The 20,088-nt window shown below is 37.6% G+C and overlaps 1 protein-coding gene across 2 annotated transcripts; it reads right to left on the bottom strand.

The window, feature by feature from the left end:
- Positions 1–71: 71 nt before the first annotated feature.
- Positions 72–18,227, bottom strand: slc16a4 (solute carrier family 16 member 4). 2 transcript variants are annotated; one of them, XM_065246998.2, is made up of 12 exons: positions 17,845–18,227; positions 17,223–17,354; positions 16,417–16,525; positions 16,109–16,221; positions 14,290–14,419; positions 14,004–14,136; positions 13,659–13,802; positions 13,401–13,562; positions 10,901–11,491; positions 6,768–6,979; positions 6,431–6,524; positions 72–5,438 (listed from the first exon to the last, which is right to left on the bottom strand). In XM_065246998.2, exons 4-12 carry the CDS (start codon positions 16,129–16,131, stop codon positions 5,236–5,238), a joined length of 1,692 nt encoding a protein of 563 aa, XP_065103070.1. In that variant the 5' UTR covers positions 16,132–16,221; positions 16,417–16,525; positions 17,223–17,354; positions 17,845–18,227; the 3' UTR covers positions 72–5,235. The 2 variants fall into 2 exon arrangements, with proteins under 2 accessions (XP_065103070.1, XP_065103069.1); XM_065246997.2 differs by lacking the exon at positions 16,417–16,525 and having other exon boundaries at positions 17,845–18,226.
- Positions 18,228–20,088: the final 1,861 nt, after the last annotated feature.

Raw genomic sequence — 20,088 nt, 5'->3', positions numbered from 1 at the left:
GGCTGTTTGTACACACACACAAAAGTGCACTGGCCCCTCATTTGATTATATCACCCTATCAATAAATTGTTTCATTTGAGGGAGAAATGTTTATTCCTTGGAAATGAATCGAAGAACGCCTGCCGCTGCTTTTTCGGTTGCGTTTCGGGAGGAATTGTTGCTCGATTGCTTGTTTCTGCTCAGGAAAGAGAAATTCTCCCCTTTGTTTTCGGCTCAGGATCAATGATGGCGGTGAGAGCAAAGGGAGAGAGCTCTTTTATTGCCCAATGTTGTTGTTGATCTGTGTTTTCCATCCTTGTGTCCTGGAGTTGCTCCTCGCGCTTATTGCTGCCCCGACCCTCAAACAGAGAGAGAAGGGGGCTTTTCTGCTGAGCATTGAGTTTGTAGCAGTGATTCAGGAAAAGAACGCAGTGAGTGGAGAGATGCTTGCGCAGACCTTCATCTAAACTGAAATATCTGTCCGGGCACCTTCGCTGTGGTCTTTGAATTCTCACAGGCGTTTCCTGCCACAAGCTTCCATACGTGTACCTCAGATGGAAGTCTCCAGGCTTGCTGTAACCTGGCCGGCGTCTCAGCTGTTTGCCAGCACAACTACCAGTGTGAGTCGGGCCGTATGCACCAGATATACCCAATTCAGAGGAGCAGGCGTTTGTTTATTCCATCTTTTGATTTGATCTGATATGATTTTGTTTTGCTCCGTTGAAAATCAGTGAATGAAGAGGATTTCCGTGATCAGAGAAAAGCATTTTAGAAAAGTCAAAGTATTTTTAGCCTTCAGTATTGTGTGCATCTTGAAACCAGTTTGATAGTTTTATTTTCTTAAACGATTGCCAAAAGTGATTTAAAAAAACGTCCAGATGTTCGTTACGTGGCAAATTGACCTTCCCTTGTGAAGAAACCCTGAATGAAAATCCAATGTTTGCATTAACTAATGGAGGATGCTTTCAAGGAGCGTCATCAGGAGAGATTGAACAAGACTAGTAAGAAGTCTAGTCAACTCTTATCACCAGCAGCTCATTCGTGTCTCTGAATGATAGATGTGAGGATTCAGACCAGTGAACTGGTGTGGGTGGTGAGTAGGGGCATCTGTTTCATACTGGGGCATTAGACTCAAAGTCTGACTGCCCAGTACAGGTAAGTGTCAGTAAAGCACCAAAATAACAGGATTTGTACTTTACCATTGGTTGTATGACATCAAGGTGTATGGTTTTCAACATTTTATTACAATTTGTTTTTCGGTGATGATCGAGCAAGAAATTTGGCATTTTTACTCCAACCAAGTGTTACCCTGCCTGTGAAATCCAGGCTAAAGTCTCATGAGATTATTAGCATCAAAGGTTGAATTCAATCATTGATTTCACATTGATTAATGTTAAAGATTTAAAAAAATATCATGCATTCTTTGAAAACAGTAAATTACAAAAAATGTCGGGATTTAGATGGGTTTTCACAGCATGGGTACTTGAACCATATGGATATGGATAAAACTTATTTCCCACAATTTTCACATGTGTAGGCAGGAGGGTTGGGATTCCAGTTACAGCACCACATGGATCATACAAGGGTTCAGGTCTTTGTCAAATGAACTAAAACAAATATACTAAAAGTCCTTTAATACGATAAATTTACTAGTGGATATAAGGTAGTCCTAATATTAAATTAGATAATCATCTTATAAAACAAAGTTTCTTGTCGATGGTTTATAGTACTGACTGGATTTTTAAAGCATTAATCACATCAACTGAGTACATTAGGATGTGGGTCTTAGTACTGTGAGGTGGTAAAATAGATCCAAATTAATTTATTAATATACTGTCCTAAGAATATAAAATTGTAGAAAAAAGTGATTTCATATCTCTACAATTCAATAGATTTTCTAATTTGCCTCTAAAGTAAACCTTAAAGTCATGGGTTTTGCTTATGAATTTCTCTTCAACTACAATTACACAATACATTTATGGTATTGGGTTACCTTTTGAGTGAAAATGTTTTGATTTACCTATCTTAATAGAGAGGTTAGTTTTAGATTAAAACAAAAAATCTGCAATGAGCACTGATGTAGATGTAGGCTCTAATATTTTCTTTGTATCTTCACCACAGTATTACTGATTTGCTTGCCCTCAGATGCTATGGAATAGGCCTGGTAACTTGGTAACAGTAGGTCTCCATGGTAACACTCCATTCCCTCCCCTTGTCTCATTTACATAATCTCTTTGTGTACTGTCCATTTGTCATTATAAAAATGAAAGAGCATTTTAATATGACTCTCCAAAACATTTGCTCATTGCTCTCGCACAACCTCTGAATTAGAAGAGGTTTTCTTCATTCTGATGTTATTAAGTCTACTATGAATATTATATGGATTGTTATATAAATTCAAGTTTATCCAGATTTGCCCATTTAAAGAGGTATTTATTAATGTATGAAATCTGTACTGTTCTGTTTGATCAATCATCAGAAAAATCTTTCTACCTTTGGTAACTTAAATGTTCACATCTATCAACATTTTTCACATGCACACACACAACAGCAAAATCTAGTCTTCAATTTTCAACTAATGTTCTGATTTGAATCACTTCCAGGTTGACAAACCCATAGCTGTTCTGCTGACAAATCCACAGGTGCAAGTTGGCCATCAGAGAAACTGTAATGGTTTGTTATTGCTTACGAGCCTCTCATGTCCTTATCTTTCTTTCCCATGACAGTTTTGTGAGATGTTGTTGTAATACCCGAGTGAGATGAAGCTCAAAGTTTTAAATTCCCCAAACATTTTGTTATGTAGTTGTTTCGGTGTCCACAGGATGTCAGTGTTGCATTGTGGGTGTCCAGTCAACAGCGCTTAAGCGTCAAACAAGTGCAAGGTATCAGCCCACATCACAAATTCTGTAAGTACCAGCTTATTTTGTTAAAATATGGTCAGGGCTGCACGATATTCAGGGGAAATGCTATGTATGATATGATAATACTTGTAGTTTGTAAAATGTATTTAAATTACATTAGAATATATTTAAAAACTGCAAATGATATTACAAGCATACATTTTTTACATGATTTCTTGAAAAATCAATAATCACTCTCTTTGTCTTTGCAATCTCATCTGCATCATCCTAAAACTATACATAACATTTTGAAGTATTCGCATCATTTATTTATTGCAAACCATCAATATTTATACTTCAATATGCGTATTTGCGGTATATCTTGCAGCCCTACCTATGGTTAGCCTATTTTGTTAAATATACTTATACTATAATCATGATTATGTTAAAACTATGCTGATGTATAAAAGAAATGTTTTAAAACAAGTAAATACCATTTGCCATTGCTGTATGCACTACATGAAATCTCAATAAAAAACATATTTTACACCACCCTGTGTAATTTTGTGATGTTAACATAATTCATTAATTAAATGTGTGCTTTAAAAATAACAAGCCATACCACATACAAACAAGTCATCATTATATAACAATATAAAGTTTTAATGTTAAAATGTTCTGTCCCATCATAATATGCAGAGATAACAATCAGTAAGCTATTCATTTCCCTAAAACTCTAAATGTGGGAAAACATCTCATGGAAATCAACAAACATTTCAGGAAATGACAACATATTGTCCCCCAAACCTTTAGTAAAAGTATAAAATAACTTTCACATACCGTAATAATCCCCTACCATCAAGCTATACAACCTCCAGAACTAACAGTACAGTATAGCTGGTGATGTCACTGTCATTGACAATTGTTGCGGTGCCCTTAGCTAAAAAGGCAGCTTCTGAGTTTACAATTATTGATAACATTATTGACACTAACCACCCACCCTTCAAAGAGCACTAAATGAAATAATAAAAATCTTGAAAACAGTTGCTACATAATGTCTCTATTTCATTTAGTTGTTACATATGTGCGTATATAGTCATATAAACAGTTTATCATCACAGTGTTGCTAAAAGAAAGTGTGCATTTCAAAGCTCTACAGAGCATGGCTTGCATGAATTGACCCAGGATTCCAGTGGCAGTACACAGTGTGTGTCACTAGAGGGCAGTGTGTGAGCAGTAATTAATGCACTTTGCTAAACAAGGAGGACATGCTCAAATGCATAGAGCTATAAATGATCTGTTGCATCTTTGGCTCTCATTACAGGACAGTTAGCACAGCCGCTGCAGGCGTACAAAGGCAAACAGTGGTGATAAACAGAGCTGCACTGTGAGATATTTAATGCAACCAAAATTGTAAAAAAAAAACTCCCTGCAGAAATGCTCACCGTCTGGGTTTCCAGTACACGTGAACCCACCAGCCAACTGACCTAATTCCTGCAATTCTTGGCTCATTAGTATCAGAAGGCTTTTCACTCATAATCCGAATGCAGCGGTTTGTTCCAGAAAATCACTTGGTTGTTAGTAGTGAACACTACAGTGTGTCATTTGGCACCAGCCAAGGAAAAAACATTGAGATACTGGACCAAAACATTTTTTCAACTGAGGCACCAGTGACAAAATTAAACTTGATCCAAATTGATGTCAGTGTGGCCCAGTATATACAGTGCTGTACATAGTACTAAACATTATAAAAATACATACGCAATACACATTTGAAGGCATTCAAGGTTCAGAATGTGGGACACAGCTTTATGTGGCAGCCCTTTACAAACTTATTGCATAAAATAATAGGGGTGTCAAACCATATAGGGTCACCTTTCTGTCAAATTTAGCCCAGCTATTCAAGGTGCTTAGGATAACTTGGAAAAAAAGAAAAGTGGGTTGGGGTAGAATGAGAGAAAAACTTTGGATAACTGGTGTGGTACTTTAGGACACCCCTAGAACCATAACCATCAAATTCGTCCATTTGCCATGTGGTCCAAGTTACACACAAATCATTGCCAGTGGAAGCATTTAAGGATTTTCTAAAATAGGAAGATCTTTGATGTGCTAGATTGAAACCATGTAGGGACACTTAATATATAAAAATGCTTAAATAATGACATTTAAGACTTGAGTTCACTTGTGCTGATTAACTCTCAGTTTTTGATTTGTATCAAACCATCTCCAAATCCATTCTCACAAAAACTTTGCATTGTAGTGTCCTCAAGCATTCATATTGTGTTGGTCGTAGATAAATCTCAGCATTTAAATAAACTTTCATTTGCTTGCCATGCATACTGTGGTCCATTCAAAAGTCCAGGTCCTCTTCCATTTTGCCAACAAGGGGTGAATCGCATGACATGATTTAAAAGTCTTATACAGCACCATTTCTTTGAGGTGCTGGGCAGAAACAGCCATTACTCCACATCAGCTCTTCATTTAATGTCTCCAGATTTTTTTTGGCTTGCCAGCGTCTCGCCAGAGGCTCCAAGAAAAGAGAAACCGATGACAGTAGATAACACACCCCCGCCAGGTAAAACGAACAGTCGTAGGTCTGAGTGTAGTCGTATAGGAAGCCTTAAAGACAAAGTGCAAATATTAAAGACAAATACGATTTTTTTTTTTTTTACAAAAAATAAGGTCTTAAACGGAGTGAATTGGAACTGAAAATACTCTCTTTAACATCACACAGCTAGCAAAACTTTCCTAGTGGGCTTGAATAAAAACTTTCCTATGCATAATGAACACAATAGTAGGATCAACATTTATGATGATGGCTATTGGATTTTATGACAGATATATATTCATTTTCCAACCCTTAAGTATCTCCTACCGAAAATGCACTGACTTTAGGCAAGTTTTTAGTATTCATGTAAGAAGCACCCGGAAAGGCCCTGGGTAGGGTAGACAAATCAGTTTTGCTTCTCCGGCTGCTCATTATTTTTGGAGGTGGGGGATTGTGGAGGGGGCTCTGACAAGATGGTTCATGTTAACATAACTGTGTTATAGAGTTCAAGGCAAAGTCTAAACTTGCTCCAAAGGGGCCCTTCTGCAAGAAGTGTTGCGTTTTTGAAAATTTTACCTTTCTTTAGAGCTGTTAACATTTGTATAATAATAATATACAGTAATGCGTTGGTATCTGTGATTAAACTATTAATAAATAGCATAAAAAACACTGTAATCTATTCTCAGTGTTACAGCATGCATAAAACCAAATGTTTGACTAAATTAAATATATGATTTCTTGCTTAAGCAAACTGGAAAGCGAAAACATACTAGTGTTCAACTGCTTTAAATCTAAAGAGACAGGTAAGGCTATTTTGGAGACATGAGACAACATGTCTCCAATGTGAACCCCCACTTAAAAAGAAATATGAAACTGTACAACCTCCATGCCCTCAATCCACACATACAGAAGTTATGTTTGCCTTATGCACTAACTGGTCAAGTGTTTCTTAAGCTATACTGTTTTTTTCCATTGCTGTGAAACAGAATATAGATTTGCCTATTTATGGTTACTCCTTACTTAATCGGAGTCATGGCTTATATCCAAACTTCACATACTGTACCTGCCAGAGGAGGACCTGTTAAACAGCCAAGCCCCACAAAGAACATTGAGAACCCCATTGAGTTATTCAGCTTTTCAGAACCAACCAAATCCACCTGGAAAAACAAGGAAATTAATGAGAAATAATAAAAGTAAATTTATACAAGACATGGATTTGACTCATTCAACAGAAAAAGTGCAATAAATGTCCACAGAAAAGTTTTTTTTTCTTAAATATTAAGAGCACAAAATATTTGGAGTGGGTTTATGTATAACATTGGGTTTATGTATAACGTTGCTTAAACTATATACCCTGTTGTGACAATATCACATGCACAGGTCTATCATTTACTACTCACCAGCACAGGAAGTAAGAGGGCCATATAACCCCCACAGAAGATAGCAAAGAAAACAGCATAAACCATGAGTAGGATGTAAGAAGTGGCCAGGGGTGAGAGAAGATTAACCACCCCACACAGAATCAGGTAAGCCTTATGATAATGATATTTGTGAACCAGATTCCTGTCCGTCACCCAACCGGATGCAAGCTGAGCCACTGTCTCTGTTATACCTGTTGATTTAAAACAAAATGAACATGGTGAAAATATATTCTGTAAAAATAGGTCACGTGAAATATTAAAATCAATGGCTGAAATCCAAAGTTGATTCTCCTTGTCAACATACTGACAGTGTTTTCCCACAACTGACATTAAAGTCTCCAGCGCAATCTGTTTTCTAGTTCAGGGTGTACTCACATTATGTAAACCGTACCATACCCAAGTACATTTGGCTCCAAAATAAGTTTTGTTTGGTCTGTGTCATCACTACATACTGTATCAGGGTGCTGTACTGTTCAACTTTAGGGACACACCTCATTCAGTTACCTTACACACCCAGTTCAGGTCTTGCAGTCTCTACTAATGAGCTGAAGATTTAAACCAGGTGTGTCTAATGAGGGAGACATGCAAATTGTGCAGTACTAGTGGTCCTCCAGGACAGGTTTGAAAACTCCTGGATTAGGGGGTAAGGCACGCGCGCCAACTTTAGCTGTCACTGCAAAACACTCTGATATGCGCAGCACAAATGCATGCATCCGCTTATCACCGCAAGCCCAGATAACGCGTGTGTTTGACATCATGCGCGCAGGTGTTTTCTGTCCTGCAGTCAGTATGTGTGATGGTTCAGCATCTATCTGATGCAGGGCTTTATGAACAGTCGACCTGAGACCGCACTATTTCATAGATTCAAACATAAACAACAATGTAGCCACAAAGTCATCACAGATGACCAGTAATATGCACATACAACAGCTCATATAACTGGGTCCAAAAGTCTGGGAATACTAACGTTAATACTTTTTGATGTAATTTAATACATGCTTTTTCAGTTACAGTTATGCATTATGGCAGACACTTTTATCTAAAGTGAATAGCAAGGTGCATTATCAAAATTTATGTTCCTTTGAACCCATGAACCTTCATGGCAAATTTTCTATGTTATTTGCATTATAGTAATTATTAATGTTCAGGGTTCCCACACCTAACTTCAAATTCAAGGACCTTTCAAGGACTTTCCAGGTCCAATACCCTCAAATTCAAGGACTGATGTGGGGACACATTTCAAGTGAGAGCAAGGTTACATTGTGTTACCTTTTAAGATACATTGTTACATTGTTCCCCTTTTGTGGGAACTCGCGCTGCGTCATTGCGGGGACACTTTGGGGACGCCTCCAGGGGTAAGTGCGTCTGAATGTGTATATCAAATTCAACCAATAGTGAGGCTTAATGACAAAGACAGGGTTACGCGGTAGCCAGGAAGTATATCGCTACCTGTATCTGAAATATTGCCAAAGACGGCATTACAGGGACGCAGGAAGTATGGCAAGGGAGACGCAGCGTCTCATTCCCTTCTCAGGGAACAACAGTTACATACATAACCCGAGACGTTTTCATGTGTCAAACACAACTATGCAAAAAAGCATTTTGGTATGAATCAACATTCGCATACAGACGATATAAGCATTTAAAGCGAACAGTTTAGCACGTGTGCTTAAAAAGTCTAGAATTTTTATGATATTATCCTACACTACACATGGAATAATATGGATTTTATTTTAAACTTCTTGCATAAAATAGCTTCACTTTTAATGACCTGTATCTATTTCAAAGACCCATGGGAACCCTGAATATTTCCAATGAATAACATTTTCAATATTTTGGCTCTTTTTAATTATTTGATTTTAATTTTTAAGCTTATTTAAACATTAACATGAATCAGAAATTAACATTCAATAAATTCTGAGTATTTGATATTTTCCGCTTGAACAAGTCTGAGCAAAACCTGATGATCCATGCTATCCCAGCATGATTTGTAAATGATCCAAAGAACATCTTGTACGCTTCTATCGAGCCGGGAAAATGCGACCTATGTGTACAAAGTTTGTTAGATGCATGGTAGATATCGTCTGTCATTCGAATTCAAATTAAGTTTATTTGTATAGCCCTGAACATTGCTGCAAAGCAGCTTTACAGAAGGACAAAAAAGTAGATTTGTAAATTTTACATTTTACACTTTTTACAATTTTACTTTGGATCATTGCTTTAATTTTTGTATTTACTGCCAGATTTAAATAAGGTAAATCCCAAATTTTAATCTCAGGCCTTTGGATGTCACTGTACATGTTTTTACAAACCTCACACACACCCATGCCGTTGGCATGAAGTACCATCCGGACTCTTACAGCAGAACCGATAGCTGAACCTTGTGCACACATGTGCACTCTCAGACAAACAGGTACCCTACTATGTACCGTATGCATTTGGTGCCAATATGTACATTTGAGGTACCAAAATGCACTCTGTGTACTTTTTGCCCCAGTGACATCCTTTGTACATTTCTTTCTGATAGTCATTAATGCATCCCAGACATAAAACAAAACATCTGCTCAATGTTTGCATGTCCTCTGTGTGTCCCTGAAGGTGACGTCCCGGTGCTTTCCGCTCGGACACAGAGAGATTTTGCCATTTGTTTGTGTGTTTAAATCTCAGCAGGGCCATTGGGATTCACAGCTGTTCTTGTCATGCTTTGCACAACGAACCCCGACAAAAAGTAGCAAACCGTCTTCAAATTCACAAAAGTTTGTAGTGGGACTTTCTTTCAGTGGTGTAATCGGGCATGTGACAGGTGTTTGTGCTGTTGTGTATTTCGCTCAACAGACACAAAAAGACTGGACGAACGCGATGTCTCCACTACATCAAAGATGGACAATGAGCCCACACTGAGGAACAGGGAGCCCTAATGCATGTCTGATTGCTACCGGCTCATTAAAACACAAAACGGGTTTGGCTTGTCTTTCTGCATTCCTTTGTCCACATAGATGGCTTGGTGGTGTGCCACACAATGTCAGGCACTTCAGAAACAGGGAAGGAGCTACAGAGCCTCCCGGTAGCTACTTGGGCTGTTGCTTAGCAACTACCCTCCGTGAGCAACCTGCTATAATAAGCAGCTTTCAGTGGCCTAAGCTTTAGTTTCCCGCTCACCCGATGTCCGATGTGAAAACTCTTGGAAAGCTCTCGGAATGCAGAGGTGAAGATTTTTATTTTCCAGTACTGACAGATTGGATTAGCATTAGACATGGCAAACTTGATATATAAAATGACATGAAAGATACAGAACTTTTTTATACGCTGTTTTAAAATATTTATTTACATCCTTTATTGATATGAAGCTCTCTGGTTTTAGCCAACCGGCCAGTGTTCATTTTTTATGTAAGAGCACCCATTACATCACACTGCAGATTTTAAACTGCTCACAAATAATTAATGTTGGCTATGTTTTTGCAACATGCCTTAAAGTCCATATTAGAGAGTTTTGCCGCAAGGCACAATGGGTGTTGTGCATCTCTTAGGTTTTTGTTTTTGATCTTCCTGAAACAAAGCACCAATGAATGTTACAGCAATGAAATTTGATCTTCAGCCAACAATGGCGTGGACTTTTTTGTCCACTGTTTTTGGCATTGCATAGCTTTGCTGGGCCTAGATGGTATTGATTTTCGTCTTCTGTTACACATTAGTGTACAGTTGACCTGTTTTAGCCCTAGACCGCTATAAAAAACCTGCTGACTAGAGGAGTTTTATTTTACACATTTTATGTCCTCAAATGTCTCATTTCTTGGTAATTGCAAAAATACTTCTGAGAAAAGTCTGACTTAATGGGCCGGTTTCCTGGACAGGGTTTATCATAGTCCCAGACTAAACTGCATTTAAAAACATCTTGCATCTCATTCAAGATGCACACCAGTATTGTTTTATGTAAGATAACTTTTTGAAAATGACTTAAATGTCCTACTATATCTAAGTCCTAATCCTGAATTAATCTAAACCCTGTCTGGGAAACTGCCCCTATATAGATGGCCCCTATATAGATGGTAGTGAAACAGTTTGTGGTTTACAAAGGTTGATCAAAGGTAAAGGTTTATAAAAACACGACTCACCAGCCACAGAGATAATGAAGGAGGCATCCATAGGGTCAATGCCCAGGGTCCGGGCTCTTGCAGACAAATGAAAGTAAGGGATAAAATAAGCCAACTGACTGAAGACCAGCGACCAGGTGTAGATGCAAAAGAAAGGGTTCTTCAATAGCGAGAAGTCCAACACTTTATTCGAATGTTTAGGTGCTTTTTCAGTTTTGGTTTTCTCAAGTAAATTATCTACAGGAGATACCCCATTCATCTCAGGGGCTACTTTAATTTGGCTGCTGTCTGTTCCGTTCACCCCATTCTGTATGAGTTTTTTAAGTTCCAAATGTGGGAGAGCATTGTTTTGCGCTGGGTTTTCTATGATAAGCATATCTCTTTGAAAGGAAGGGGAGCTGTCCATTTTGGAGATGCCATTGGACACAGGTGTGTTGCCATTTATGTTGTTTTTAGATGGGTCTTTTTCCAATCCTCTTAAAGTGTCAGGGGAAGCTTTGGACGGGGCGGAGTTTGAAGTTAAAGAGGCTGAATGTGTTACATTAATGGGGCGCAGAAGCATCCCAGAGGCCACCAGGTTTAGCATCAGACCACCCATAATCAACAGAGCTCCTAGGCACACAAGAGATAAAACAGATAGCAGTTATGTCTCGGATGCTGTTATGAATGCACCTTAGATTTTAGAAGTATGTTTGCTAATGCAGTACAAAATCAAAGTTTGGACACATTGATTTATTTATTATTTAATGCTTTTTAGAAAAATAGTACAGATAAGAAAAGCTTTAAAATAATGGAAATATAAAATGTATGTAATTATGCACATTTTGGAAAACGTAATAATTTTAGTTTTTTATAAAAATTAAGAGTTAAGAATGCCAGTCAATTATTGGTTGTTATTCTTATATAAACTACCAGTGGCGGCTCTTCCGAGGGGAAAAATTCGGAGTGTCATGTGTGTTGCTCGTGTTTTCAAAATATGTGTTTGTTGCATCATGTGAATCATGTGCATCACATGTTTTGTCAAAATAAGTGCCTGCTGCATATGCGTTAAAACCGATTATGATAAAAGAGACCCTCACGTTCACAAAATACACGCAAGACACTCACTTAACACTAAACTGTGATTACGCATGAGATTATACGAGTATCTGGCAAACGTGAGCATCTCTTTTATCATAAACCCTTTAGGAACCTTTTTGGGTTTCTGCAGCAGGCACTTATTTTGACAAGACACGTGATGCACATACGATCACTCGATGCGCCGAACACATATTTTGAAATTACGAACCACACACATGATGGGCTACATACATGTTGTGATGAACTTTGCATCGAGCACCCTCGAAAAAAGAAGTCACCGCCCGCCACTGTAAACTACCCTGTATACAAAACATTTCAGCAAAATTCTAGGCAAAGGCTGAGTACACTAAAGATGCTAAAATAAAATAAAAATGATTTTGGATTTCATGTAATCACACCATAACTCCCATTGTTTGATTTGTTTTTACCACTGTTTTTTTTTTGACATGGTATATATTCCAGAGGTCAGTTAAGCCACTAGCCAGGCCGAAAAACATAGACCAGAAGTTAACTTCGGGCCAAATGTTATTAATTTTCCCACGTTGAACTTAAATATTTCCTTGTTTAAAATCTGTGTAAATTCATTACAGAGTATTGTTTCTAAACACACTATAACTGTTAAAAATGTATTGCTAAAATATGCTACAAGACTGTGTAGTACTGAATTCGTTGAGTTACACAGTTAAGTTTTTCCACGTTTCTGTGTTCAGGATTATTTGCAAGCTTTTAATTTTGAAAAACCGCTGCAACCTGAATGGATGCTCGTGATTGTTTTTGGGGCGGGGCCATGGTTGGTGGCTCCAGTGTGATCCACCTTTTTAGCCCCACCTCCATCCATTCAGGATGTAGCTGTTTTAAAAAGTTAAAGAGCACCTATTTCATTGCTAAAAACAACGTTATTTTGTGTATTTGATATAATACAATGTGTTTGCATGGTTTATGGTTCAAAAAACACATTATTTTCCACATACCGTACATTTTTGTAGCTGAAGATTTCACTCTCTTCCTGAAACGCACGGATTTTAAAGTTCTGTGTCCCTAATTGGCCAGCTAATCTGTACGTTGTGATTGGTCTAAAGACCTCTGACGTCAGCTGGAAATGTGACGCTCCTTACCATGTTTGAAAGATTCAGTTGCTAATAGGAGTTAACTAACAGACTGTTTGTTTATTTATTTGGGTTTGTCACCCCCAGCGTTTAAGAGCAGAGAATCCTGTCTGCTTTTCCAAGATTTTGATAACTTATTTTATTTACTCAAATTTGTGGTTAATAAGAGATTTTTCCGTGGTGTGACAAACTGAGAACACAATTAATATTTGACTTTACACAGACTTTAAGAATAACAGTAAACTCATCAAAGTTTAGTCAAGTTAACTTGACCGGTGGTGTGTTTTTATATATAGAGTAGTTTGCAATTTTGTAATAATGAGATTGAGTATTACCCTGCCAAGCATACTGATCCAAAAGCAGCTGAGTGAAGGGAGCGAGGGCGAAGGTCAGACCCATGCCAGAGCGTCCAATAGAATATGCAGTTGCCAACCTCTTTCGGAAATAGGCCACTATTACAACAGATGAGGCCTGATATAGCAGAGCAAACCCGAGACCTCGAATGATCAAAATAAATAGTTATAAAAAACACAGCTATTTGATAACCATAAGACATTTACTATAATATCTAGTATGTAATAAAAAAACCCTACCTACAACAAGCCCCATACTAATGTAAAGGTAGATCACGCTGGAGGCAAATATGCTGCAGATAAAGCCGGCGCTCACCAGAAATGCCCCCATTATGGATGTAACTCTGTTCCCCAGCTTTGCACACGCCACTGAGGCCAACGGACCTAACAGGTCACAAACAAAAAAAAGATACTTATGATCTTCGTATGGGAGACCATTAGGAATATTTTGGTTTGTAGGTAATCAAAGTAAACAAGTGGTAACCCAATGATCATAATAAATCTAATAAATAGTTTCAGCTGTAATGTATGAAATGTCTGTCAGGTTGACCCTTTGGAAAAAGGGTGGTTGCTATGCGACTGTACCTCCAGAGAGCCTGAGGCTGGACATGATGGACCCGATCCAGCTGATACTCTCCGACGAGCCTCCAAACTCATCCTGCAATGCCACAAAGAAGATCCCGAAGCTCTTCAGTGTGCCCATTACCAACACATTTACCTGAGAACACAACAACAAATCTAATTTATTTTTAAAATCTAAATTTTTTTTTATAAAACATGTATTATGAATTTTAAACATTCTGCATTACAAAATTATAGCATTTCATGACAAAGAAGCTTTAAATATATATTAGTGGGACTAAGGACATACTAGGAAACAATGCAGAACCACCATCCAACCCCAACCTCCATCTGGTGGGTCCACATACACAACCTCGCTCTTTTCTCTCTCCGTAGACTTGACTTCTTCATAGTGGAGGATTTTGGCTGCCTTGCCATCACTGAAACGTCACAACAAGCAGTGAGTAATATAGTTGCGTAACATTAACTATCATCAGACCCCATAAACCCCTTCATAATTTGCAACATAAAGCCACATACAAATAAAAAAGCACATCAAATTTAGGCCAGTGGTTCTCAAACTGGGGGCCGGGACCCCCAGGGGGGCCGCGAGATGGTGCCAGGGGGGCCCCAGGTTTATGACATTTTATAACATAAATTAATTCAAATCATAAATTCTGTGTAATTAAACCTAAACAAAATAAGGCTACTAACCAACTACACTAATTTGTATACTTAACTATGTTTTGTCTAATCAAAATTTTACATTTTAGAACAAATTTGTAATAAATTTTCTTTGGGCAGGCCGCGAAGGAATGCACCATACCCAAGGGGGGCCGCAAGCTGAAAAAGTTTGAGAACCACTGATTTAGGCTACTCAAATTATTTATTAAATATGCCAATACTATTATGATTATATAGTTTTCTCATTTAGGTGTAGGTGTTTCTGTGGCTCAAGTGGTAAACATGGTGGAAGCAATGCCAAGGTACTTTAGGTAAATGCTACTTTAGATTAAAAAAAATCAAAATCCCATTGTTTGATGATTTCTAGTGCTGAAAAGTGCTGGACATTCGTTATAGCTAAATACAAAGCATGTCTAGTACAAAAACTGCACTTGGTGTTCAAAAAACTAAGAGAGACTAAGCAAAGAACAGAGAAAGGCTAACAGGTTCGTTTAAATAAACACTCGGCTTGAGGTTAACCAAACGGTGAGCCCCTTTGCAGAAGTGACGGATCATCAGAAATATTTCACCCAGTTAAACGCTTGCCCAAGTATAAGTATCCGTAAAATGATCAGTTAACTCAGCACATCATGTTCCAGCTGATGACAACATTTGGTGATCTAACAAAAACATATGCGTGCACATTTACAAATGAAAACATGTTTATATATTGATATATAATATGTGTACTTAACAGATTCCATTCGTGTAAAAGACCATAACAGAAATGCCTATTTTGCACAGATCTACACAGAAAAGCCGAAGGGGCATTAATAAAAAAATGTGGTTGGCAAAACTTCAGAGTTTAAACATTAAGTAGCTGGCTGTTATTGCAAAAAAGACAGACAAGTGGCGGGCTAAAGCATGCTGAAACTGCTTAGAGGATTATAGAGCAATGAATTGGGCCAGTGTGTTGTACGTGACATTTCTTTACATGTGCTATGGAATGTGCTCGGGCATGTGTGTGTGCGCGCTTGTCTTTATCATACATGTATGTAGGATCGCATGTGTTAATGCTTTTCCTTAAAGAGCAGGAAGTGGAACTCAAAACAGACGGTTTTTACCCTGTTTTTAACTGCCTCTCTCTCTCTCTTGAAACCCTCTTTAGAGCAAGTAGTAATTGCATTTTTGTTACAGCTTTTAGTGAAACGATTAAGTAAAAAATTTTTTGGTTAGAACAAAACTGTGTACATCTGTATGCGTATCTAAATCTTTGAGGGAAAGCTGTGAAATCTAAGAGGTTAAGGTGCGTCTGATCCAAAAATATTGGTTTGCAGGTCATACAACCTGCTGTACAACATTCATACACTAAAGAAAAGATAATAATAACTACAAAAAAATCCATGTTGTCTTTCCAAATCAATAACTTCTAAACAAGACATTAATGAATGAAATTGTAGACTTACTTGTGTTGCTCCTTTGGTAGCATAGTTGGTAAATGTAGAAACTCTGAGCTGACAGCTTATTGTGTCATCCTCTGCACTGGAAGCTTAACTTGAAAACTTTGTCTTTGATGAACCTGATACAAAAACAACAGGTATTTTAACACCCCAACATCTGCTATCATTGGCTGGTGCAATTTTGAGGTGTGTACTTTGTATCATGAGTCAGCCTAACACATTTGCTCGACAGATGCATAACTACACAATTATCCAATCATTTATTGTTAGAAATGTTAGATTTGAGGAGCCTTCACGACTTTTTAATTTTTTACCTTTATAAACAGCTGTTGCGTCTGTGTAGAATTTAACACTTCTGTAAATGTGGACCCCTATGTTGGATTTGTCAAGGGGTTTGTCTTTTAATAAAAGGTAAAACAGGACCTATCACATACAGATGTCATATTAAAGTTTACAGCTGTGTCCATATGGACTCAATTTTAGAAAAGGTTAACTGTGTGTAAATCTTATAGTGTGTATCTCTGTCACATACGATCACCTAACAAGCAATTGAAAGAAAGTCTGTTGACATTTGATTCACTTTTTTACAAGCACACACATTCAAAAGGCTTTGAGAATAATGCAAAATGCAAAAGCCTATTTATAATGCACGCTTACATGGAACAATTCAATTGTATTAAGTATTAATAACTTTTCATAATTTACAATTAAGTAAGGTAAGATTAACACAAATTCTCATATGCATTGTGATCAAATACCATATGCACGCAGAATCATCCCTGGTTTTAAATACTTAAAAAAAATTCTGCTTCAATGTTGCAAGTCTGTGAAGGGTTAAGAACCCTCCCAAACTCACAGCGCAGTACAGGACATCCCACCAAGAAATCGCTCCTCTCCATGATGGAGAAGGAGGGGAGCGATTTCAGGGTGGGATGTCCTGTACTGCGCTGTGATTGACTGCTGTTGACCTTGCCAGACTCCATCATCAACTGCAGTGATCGCAAAATATGACAAACTTACGATCGTGCAATTAAATGTCTTTAAACTCAGTTTAGTTCACACAACGACAGCCAAAAACGTAGTCTAAATCAGGAGAGTGCTGCATTAATTATTCACATACCCAAACGCCGGTGCTGATCCAGTCGCGCGCTGTCCGCAGCCGCATAGCGCTCCTCTTTGGATAGCGCGCACAAGAGTTCAAGTCCCGCGGCGTGCATGTGAATGCGCGCTACCCGATTGCAGTACTTTACACCTATCAATATCAGTCGATTGTGGACAGTCAGAACAATAGGAACTTCTATGTGATGATCAAATGTATATTCATGTTCTGATAAAACTAACAGCTGTTTCTTCATTATATCCCACATGAAAAATACTGTAGCCTATAGATACTTTAGTATTTACTATAGTAAACAAATTCCTAGTGATTTCAACTTTACCATAGGAAAGTTACACCAGGGTATTTACTACAGTTTATCAATTCACTAGTTAACACTACAGAATAATACTTTGTATAACACTAAAATTTAACTGTTACTACAGTTTACTATAGTAAACATTATTTTTTATGTCGTTTTCTTACACAGAAATAATAAATTGCTTTAAGAATCCAGTTAAACAACAATAAAATGATAAAAACATTTAAAACAAAATCTTTATAAGAAGTGTCAATTTGGGATTTTCCCCCCAAAATCCCAATCTCCAGAATAACAACGAGAAATGACGATAAAAATAGTACTTACAATTTCCCACAGATGATCTCAGCGACTTTATTTCAGGGTTCACACTTATTAGGACCTGTTTTGAATGAAAGGTGTGCACACGCGAACATTTACAGTTACGCCTCGGGGAACATCCGTATTTCGCAATGTCAAGTCCTCTTATGATATCATATATTATCAAAGTCATTCCTGATCGTCTAGACTTACTTAGACTTATTTTGACCCAGTCTCTGAGACTCTCGTGGTCACATATCTCAGACCGGCAGAGATTGGATGCTGCCAGGGCGGTGCGTCTGTGTAGCTGAAGACCGACCCCTTGTGTATGACCACGTGACCGGAACCCAAAACCAAGTTGTTGAAGCGTAACTAATTTCAGAGATCGTTTTATTTCTTTCTTGTATGAGTACCACGAGGCATGGAAAATCACTAACAGGTTCAGGGGTAATTATTTAAAGGGTTAACGTTTTGCTCATGCACTAAAAATGTTACACCGTTAGAGCTGTTAAACCAAAACAAGTAAACAATAAATGACAGACTGCCTTAGATATTGCAGAACCAAAACATGGATTAGCTTAAGGTAAACATTGGCAAGTTGTTTTTATGCAGTGTACTCAGGTTTCACTAGGCTGCAGATAGATAAATAAGATTTTATCATATCTAATTGCCACAGAAATATCACTGCTGATATCAGGACACACAAACTTTGAACATGTTTATTTTATTAGGAAATTGACCAGCTGCTTCTTGCTAGATTATGCAATAAACAGTCGCTGTAAAAAGTTTTAGGGTAGCCTACACTGATACTGTCAAATCTATTTCTACTGTTCTCTCCTAAAAGTAATGAAGTTATGTGTTATACTGTATAGATAATTCTGCTTTTCAGCATAAAAAATTGGTTACACGTTTCGAACACCTGGAGCTTTTAAAAACGACAAATTATAAAACAGGTACAGTAAGTCCACAAAAACATTGAACATAAACTCTTTTAACATTTATGCTACACACTTTATGATTTTGCATAGTTTTACAGAGCTTACATTATGACCTTACAGCAACTCCCCAAGTCAAATTCCATGTAAGTGCACATTTGGCCCACAAACTGGCTCACACTTGTATTTATCTCATTCTGATTAATCAAGTTAAGGTGAAAATAATAAATCTTTTACAGTGGAGAGATGAGCCAGGTCATCACTTAAAGTTAACTGTTAGCCAAAATGTTTCTGGACACCAGCCATCACACACATGTAGAAGAAAGCTGCCATGACAAGCCTGAGTGATTTATCTACATTTCAGCCACAAATGCATTTTGCAATAGATTGAACTCATCTTAAAGGAAAACACCACAGTTTTTCAATATTTTACTATGTTCATACCTTAGACTTAGACTAATTAATACACACCTATCTTTTTTCAATGTGTGCACTTAATCTTTGTACAGCGCGTCGTGAATGTGTTAGCATTTAGCATAGCCCCATTCATTCCTTAGGATCCAAACAGGGATGAATTTAGAAGCCACCAAACACTTGCATCTTTTCCCTATTTAAAGACTGTTACAGGAGTAGTTACACGAGTAAGTATGGTGGCACAAAATAAAACATGCCAATTTTTTTAAGCAGATAAAAATTAGGACTATATTGTATGGCGGAAGAGCACTTAGTTTGCAGCACTTTGACTTTGGCACGCAGTAACATCATCACTCCTGACTACTCCACCTCTCGGGCCAAACTTCCATCAATATTACTGTGCCCGAGGTCAAATTGCTGCAAACTAAGTGGGAAAGCATGGAAGTGTTTGGTAGCTTCTAAATATTCATCCCTGTTTGGATCCTAAGGAATGAATGGGGCTAGGCTAATTGTTAACATATTCACAATGTGCTGTACAAAGATTAAGAGTTCGCATTGAAAAAAGATAGGTATGTATTAATTCATTGAATTTGAGGTAAGAACATGTTAAAATATTGAAAAATGGTGGTGTTTTCATATAAATGCTTTCATTCTTAAACTTTATACTCATTGGTCAAGAGAAATTAGTATACTGTAATGAATATCTCACAGTTTAAAATTTGTATACTTTATCCCCAGAGATAAATGTATCTCATAAGGGTGCAACAAATTGAGGTCTTTGTTGTATTTAATAAATGTCACTGTTTTTAGATTTGATTATCTTCAGCAGTCTGCTATGCCAAGCATAATACAACTACCGCCCCCATCTGGACATTCTATGGTAGTTCGTTGCTAATTAAACTAACTTTAGTTAAACCAAGCA

Source organism: Paramisgurnus dabryanus, chromosome 11 (genome assembly GCF_030506205.2).
Source record: "Paramisgurnus dabryanus chromosome 11, PD_genome_1.1, whole genome shotgun sequence".
Taxonomy (NCBI): Eukaryota; Metazoa; Chordata; class Actinopteri; order Cypriniformes; family Cobitidae; genus Paramisgurnus; species Paramisgurnus dabryanus.
Note: the sequence above shows the minus strand (reverse complement) of the source record. Positions and strands in the feature narration are given on the sequence as shown.